The sequence below is a fragment of the Porites lutea genome, chromosome 4 (genome assembly GCF_958299795.1).
Source record: "Porites lutea chromosome 4, jaPorLute2.1, whole genome shotgun sequence".
In the NCBI taxonomy this organism is placed as follows: Eukaryota; Metazoa; Cnidaria; class Anthozoa; order Scleractinia; family Poritidae; genus Porites; species Porites lutea.
Genome location: NC_133204.1, coordinates 22,477,413 through 22,484,912, shown reverse-complemented (window position 1 = coordinate 22,484,912; position 7,500 = coordinate 22,477,413). Strand labels below are relative to the sequence as shown.

The 7,500-nt window shown below is 39.3% G+C and overlaps 2 protein-coding genes across 2 annotated transcripts in view; one reads left to right on the top strand and one right to left on the bottom strand.

The window, feature by feature from the left end:
• The window catches only part of LOC140932940 (vacuolar protein sorting-associated protein 72 homolog), a 1,238-nt gene extending 1,102 nt beyond the window's left edge, over nt 1-136 (top strand). The window contains exon 1 of the mRNA XM_073382444.1: nt 1-136. This exon is cut by the window's left edge and continues 1,102 nt beyond it. The gene's annotated coding sequence lies outside the window, so the exon portion shown is untranslated.
• A 4,859-nt stretch (nt 137-4,995) lies between these two features.
• LOC140932936 (uncharacterized) lies at nt 4,996-6,121 on the bottom strand. Its single transcript, XM_073382441.1, has one exon. The coding sequence runs from the start codon at nt 6,109-6,111 to the stop codon at nt 5,065-5,067; it is 1,047 nt and encodes a 348-aa protein (XP_073238542.1). The 5' UTR covers nt 6,112-6,121; the 3' UTR covers nt 4,996-5,064.
• Between the last annotated feature and the right edge of the window lie 1,379 nt (nt 6,122-7,500).

The following is a 7,500-nucleotide window of genomic DNA, read 5'->3' as shown; positions in this document are numbered from 1 at the left end:
CCCAGCCAGCCTGATGTTGTTTAAAGTAGACCACTGTATTTTTATGGCAAGTGTTTACACCACCACATCTGTACCTTTGTAAATAATGATGGGTAGTTTCTGTCATTACAAATTCAAGAGAACTGTTGTTGACCAAGCTTGATCAGCACCTTTTGTTTTCTTATCATAACACCCCCACCCCTACCCCGGCAGTAATCAGCATCAAATTTTTCCTAGTTAAGCCAAAGCTTTTGAATAATATTACTGAGAAGCTTTAGACCAGAAGAAAATATCTGCATAAACCTGGTTCTCATATGCCACCAAGCTACCTGGGACATAATACACTGTAGGCAGTACTGCCAGCAATACTGTTCTGATATGCGAAAAAAAGTTATCAGCAACAAAAAACGCCTATAACCAATGGGATGCCTGCAAAGTTGACTCAAGTTAAACATGGCATGCATGCTGGGTGGTTAAGACCTGCAATGTTTCTTGTTACTAGCAGTGTATGCTCTCGCTCTTATATTGAAATAGGTCGCAGGTAGGTTGGCAGCATAGGAATGAGGTCCTTGCTTAATGGAAGTTAATAAATATGATATTTTAAGAGCAATACTGTTCAATTTCATGGAGTTAAAGAACCTTACAAATCACACAACTCTGTCCCTAGAACATTTTTGAGCTGGAACGGTTCTATTATAATTACCATTGTCAACAAAATTTCAAGAAAACAACATATCAAAATTTGTGAAATGGCATTGGTAGTATGATCATTGCTGAAGGGATTAGAACATTAATATGTACATCTACAATGATCCGAAGTTGTTTTATGTTTTGTTTTATCAACTTTATTGGACTGAGTCTCTCTAAATAAATAGTTACAGTAACAGAAAAAAAAAAAGAGATCAAAAGGTAAGGTGCAAACGGGACCTGGAGTTGCATGCAGGGCACCTCCCAACTAAATCAGTAAAAATCTTAAGCAACACATATTAAACTATTGTTGCCAGTGGCACCCACAATTACGTGCAAGACCCATGAACATGGTTTATCAGGGTCAAAGACATTTGCTAATTCATCTTTGTGCAAGTTAGTTATACTATTCTTAAAAGTCTTTATGTTCAGAAAGTCACTGGGCTGAATTAATTTACATATTTGGTTCCATAATTCAATACTGCGATTAAAAAAGGAGGACTGATACATAGCTGATTTACAGAAGGGCGTTTCCAAATACTTTATATCACTTGATTGAGATCGTCGGGTATGGCCATGACTAACACTTTTAATAAAACTAATATCAATGTCAATATAGCCATATAAGGCCTTATAAAGAAATACTAAATCCTTGACGTCATGGTCATAGGTAAGCGGTAGCAGATCCAGCTGGATCAATCTCTCTTTGTAGGACAGTTTACCTTGCTTGATTTGTAGAATCCAGCGTGTAGCTCTTCTCTGAACTCTTTCAGCTTTCTTCTTTAAAGTTGAGTGGCTGGGAGACCACACTTCAGTCGGCATAGCTCATTTGGGACTTCACTAGTGCCAGGTGCAAGGATCTTCTGACCTTGACGTCAGTCAGCATGAGACGGGTGCGACGAACAAGACCGCGTACCTTATTCGCTTTAGCAGTAACCATGAGAACTTGAGTCTCCCACGTTAATTTGCTTGTTATCATGACACTGAGATCTTCTCTTCATTCATGTGTTTTAGGTCAACGTTGCCAAGGTGGTAGTCATAGCGCACTGGATTTTTCTTCCGCATCACTGTTAAGACCTCGCACTTTGATGCATTGAAATTAATATTATTGTGAAGACTCCAGGAATACAGGTTTGTTAGTGCTTGCTGCAATTTATCGGCATCTAGATATGATAAGATACTTCCATACAGCTTGGTGTTGTCTGCATAAAGGTCTGTTAGGGTACCATTAGGCAAGGCTCTTGGTAGGTCGTTGATAAAGGTGACAAAGACTTCTGGGCCAAGCAGACTTCCTTGAGGCACTCCAGAGGTTACAGGGGCCCAACTGGAGGTGAATCCATCTACAACTACTCTGCTGACGGTCCTCCAAATAGTTCTTGAACTAGTCATGTAAATGTCCAGCTACTCCATATATATCAAGCCTCTCAAGGAGGATGGCATGGTCCACAGAATCAATTGCTTTGGCAAAGTCCAGATACAGAATATCTGTTTGAATGTTGTTATGGAAGTTTTTGCCAATGGAATGTAAGACTGACAGTAACTGAGAAACAGAAGAGCAATTTTGCTTTGTTGTTTTAACTCTTAAAGTTTTTCCCAGTTTGTCAACTTCAGTGAATTGCCAACAAAGTTGATATGAGCAGCGTTAGACTGTTACTGGACAATCTCCGAGATGAATATGGGTTTATATTCATCAAATGTCCTGGCACACTTTGAATTGGGAACAGTGCAATACAAAAACCCGTACAGTGAACTGGGGAAAATTTTGCCAAGTGCTTTGTCTTTGATAATACTTGAATGGTTTTGGAATAGGGGGAAAAAACACCTATTTGGTTGTTTTGCAATTATTGGATGAGGCTGCTGTTCTTGCTATGATTTTAGGCAGAAATTCAGCTATTTCTTCTTTGTAAACCGTGTGAAATTTTTCATCATTTTCCCCCGCTCTAACTAAAGAGTTGTGCTCACATAACCTCATTCCCAGGGATTCTCGACTGCCATTCCTTTTACTGGCAATATCCTGGGCTATTAACGTCATTTTATCGAACATAACAAACATCTTCCCAATTTGGTCAACGCTGCCAACATTGTAACGAACAAATGGCCGACGGGCTTTTGAAACGATAATCAGAAACACAGAAATATTTTGAATGAATTGAAAGTATTGGAATGTCAAGTCATGTGAGTTTCGTAAAGTTGATTAAAGACTCTGCCGGCTAATGATCACCCAGTTTCTTTTATCAACTTTAACTTGACCAGCAAAGTAATTGACCAATTTTTGACCCCCGTTCCGCTTTTGGACTAATACAAACTTACAGGGCACGCCCTGCGATTGAAGTGAACGGCGTGCCGTGCCACCTGTTTAAGATTCCAACTTCCCTTGAGATTGGTAGATACCTGTTTTCTCGTTTGTACTCACGACACGATCATAGTTTTGGTTTAAGCCCCCACGTTTAAGGCCGGGGCACGAAAGCTGGCCGAAGCGTGAACACGGGCCTTTTAACGCGAACCGAGAAAAAAAGAAATTTGGTCCGTAACTTACAAATACAGACTGAGAAAAGAAGCCTATAAAGAGAATTTCAACAGCCCTCATCCACGCTTTCTGCCCTCAGAAATTATCAGTTTGCTAACCAACTTCTTTGCTGCACGCGCACAAATGGAACATTTTTTAATTTTTCCTTGTAAAAAGCCGCTAAAATCGCAAATTATCAAACAAACACTGGTAGAAACGATTGCTGGCCTTAGTTTATTTGAGAAAAAAAGATAGTCATTAAATTTTTCTATTAAATGAAGCACCAAAACAATGGTGGAGTTAAATACTGCGCGAAACATCAGTAAACTGGTAGTTTAGGGACCGGTCATTATTTATGTAGGGGGGTGGGGGGGAAAAATCATGGGGTGGGCCAGGCCTAATTTTTTAGAGAAAAGGGGTGGGCCAAAAGAGAATTTCACGATGATTGGGGGTGGGTCATTGTGTGTTTTGTAAAGAATCACACTCACTACAATTCATGTGGAAGATCTAAATAAATTCTAATGCAATGCTGGACATAAAATATAACACAACTGGATGTCACATGTAGGTATCCAAGTAAGTGTCAATGAGATCCGTAAGCAAGAGCGAAGAAAAGAAAAGCAAGTTCGAGCCTTAAAAGATGTACATTGCTATGACTGGAAAACACTTGTAGAGAAGGGGGAGCTTGACACTCTGAAAGCCCCTGAGTTGGACAAATACATTGAGCATAATAAACTTAGCAATAACGCAAAGAAAATCGACAAAATCAAGCGAATCAATCTACATTTCCTTCAAGCGTCAGTGTAACAGTGTTGGTGAGGACAGTGATGAGAGTGACAGTGACAATGACCTTGTTTTGTGTGATGAAAGTGAAAGCAAAAGTGAATCAGATGATGACAGTCATACTGTAACAATACAAGAAGGCACATCAACAAGAAGTGGCCGCAGGGTAGGACAGTGGTCCACAAGATATGCTGATTTCGTTCAGTGAACAGGAACTCCTTATAGAGGTATAGATTGAAGGGGGTTGGGGGTGGGTCACCTCTTATATAAAGTTATATGGGGGTGGGTCAAGAATTAACTAATGGGCTTAAAGGGGTGGGTCACGTTTTTTCTTTCATGCTAAAACAAAAAAAAATCCCCCCACCCCCCCACATAAATAATGACCGGTCCCTTAAGAAAATAAATCTTATTCCACTGACCTCCCGAAATAGGCTTCCCTGAGTTCTTTCTTTCAAAAATAAGCAACTAATCTTTATTTTCTAGTCAAGAAGACCTCATTTCTATTCTCCTATGCAAATGAGCGCTTAGCCTGTTCCAGGCTCCAAGATAGTCGGGTCTGCTAAATTGAGAAAAGGCACGAACGCGAAAAAAAAAGGGGAGGAAACTTTTCACGTACCTTTCACTTTCACGTACCTTTCACTTTCGCGTCTTCCCCACTATCTGAGAGCTTGGAACAGGCTAATAAGCGCCTTAAAATCAAAGCAAATTTCTGGTTAATCACAGAACATCCCGTGCGAGCAACAAAATTTGAGTAAATATGTATGTAGCCAGCGACTAGAACGGAAAGACGCGCCCATGTCGGCACGTCATGATTCAGATCTCAAGGGCATTCTGATTTTCATGAGGCATGAGGCGACAGAGCCCTTCCTACATGTTGCTGGATGCATGGTACATTAATGGACAATAACTCTGTTGTCGAGAACGATCCGATTGGTTGAGACACGAAGCAAGTTTTTACAGCTGATCAGCGATGGAACCAATCTCTACTCTTACCGTACCGGGTGCCACCGTATCCCTGGCCACAAACGGCAAGATCTTGGTAATCCTAAAAACAAGACAATTAAGCTACAAGTTCTTTCTCAGATCTTTGCATAGTTTTGATGACGGAATTATGCGCTAAGACATATAGAAAATTCCTGACTCAAAAGAGCTCGCAACATCTTCGCAATGTAAACAGCGTTGTATGCCGCGTTCTGCAGTTGGCAACTTTCGAAAGGGATTTCCAGTTGTTTGAGAATCTCTTCCATATTGTTTTCTTTTCTAGACTCATAAAACAGAGCAGAATGAATTGATAGAGTGTCGATTGCCTCTTTGACCTCGGCGTCCACTCCTTGCTTTCTAAGGAAATCTTGCACACCCTTTGAAGACATTGAATGTGTAACCAGAAAGTCTACTCTTGAAATATCCTTTTGCAACTTTAACAAACAGTCTTTGAGGATCAAAACTTTTGTACTTTCGTTTGAGGACGTACATTCATCTTGAGTTTGTTGTAGATTGTTATTATTTACCACATGTAAATCTGCCTTTGAACGGTGACAAAAGTGATATGATTCTTCAAATTTCTGACTTTCAAGTGAGAAAACCACACATCCAATTTGCCATATTTGGTTTGGGTCATACTCAGAGATATTCGCGCTAAAAGCTAAAAATGACGGTTGTTTTAATTCCATAACGTCACTAATCCTCTCCAACACGTACACTCCATTGACATGCCTTTGTCGAAAAATGGCACGATTTTTACTGCGAAGTTGTTCAGCGAAAAGGGTGAATTCCTTTAAAGATGTAAAAATTCTCATTATTTGAGGAGTTTTCCTCGATACCATAATTGGAGAAACGTTTGAAAGTTGGTCTGCTAGCTCAATGGCCTTCTCCACTTTTTCCTTCAAAAAGCAATGAGCCTTAAAATCAAGAAAGATTCTGGCACAATGGTCTACACCATAGGCTATCACAAAAATGATGTCTTTCAAATGACGGTTGAGAGAGAATTTGAAGTAGTATTTGATTCGCTCATAGTACTGTCTACCCTTATTCTGACAATCGCGAATCCAGGTTTCTCTTACTGTCTCGAAGCTGTACAAGTATCTGGGGCAGTTTTCACACATCTTAGACAATGGTGCAAGTCCTACGTCCTCCTTTAGACGCTTTCGACGACTCATGTTGTCCTAGCAAAGCCTCGGGAATTTACTATCTGAATAAGGAAAATGAGAACAAATCTTTCAGCAAAATAATCTTTGACTCCAAAAGAAACTTATTTGCGTAGCTGTAACTTCTAGAAGTAGTTCCTGATTTAGTATAAGTTTATTACATGCAATAAACAGCGAGAGGCTTACGTGAATTTTTAAAAGACTTAATTTATAGGCGTAACACAATTACTGGCAATCCAGTAGTTAAATTCTGGCTCATAACTAAGGACAGGAAAAAAAACTAGTTTGAATTATTTTACACTGTACTCACAACCTGTATTTGCAAAGAGCCAACAATTAATTTTGGAAATTAGCGCAGCCTACAGATATGTTAGCTGACTGATCGGCATGTTGCGCGCGCAACACATGATACCAGGGGCAACGGTCAAAGTCTGTTCCGTGCGAAGGTGTACTTGTCTTTTTAATTGTCATAACAATGTAAAATAATACAATTATTAGATTCGTTCTTTGTGATATCCTGACTGATTAACCTCTCGGTAAATGAACACCTCTATTAAGCGGTCACCTACTGGCTATTTCGTTCACGAGAGTCACCGCTAGAAGGACTGTATTCAAACCTTATCTGCCTTAAACCGAGCAAGGAATTAACGGGAAAGATAAAAAAATGTAGATACATCATAAATGCAATTAAATCTTTGTTTTTAAAGGCGCAAAACTATATCACCGCGTTTGTCATGGTTGGTAAAGTGCATGTAACCAGTTGCATGTGCGGTTCAAAGTACGAGCCAAATGGAAAAAGGCGTCTGCGTCATCAATTCTTGACTGTTCAACCATGTTTCAAGATGCTAATATGGCGAACTATTCAGCAGTTATTCCTTTTTTTAAAAACAGTTTTAAGTTTCTGAAGTTTTAACGAAAGAAAACGGTTGAAGATTGCTCAGAATAAACGATAAACAGACTAAGTTTTCTCCTGTTGCGCACTCATCAGAGATTCAATTAGTGGAATGAAACTCTGCTATTCTGCTCTGGCTTGAACTTTAAAAAATCGATTTAACAATATATTGGCCTTTGTCTAGACATCCCCACAAAGAGAACTCTTGATATATTTGTAATTGTTTTTGTTTGTTTATTCTACCAAAGCGCATTTTGAGAACAAGTGAGCTCGTCGACACGAGTTGGTTCTTTACGGGTAAAAGTTTATGATTATAGTTCAGCGGTTGCTCGGTCAAGTAGAACGGTTATTACACTAAGTAATGTGTGCAATTACACTATCAATAATGGCATATTTTTAAATCAACTGAACTATGCATTAACTGTGCATATTTGTACATGGCTTAATATAAAACTCTTCTTACCTGTAAGAACGAAAGGGTTAATTCATTTGCTTTATGGCTTATGACT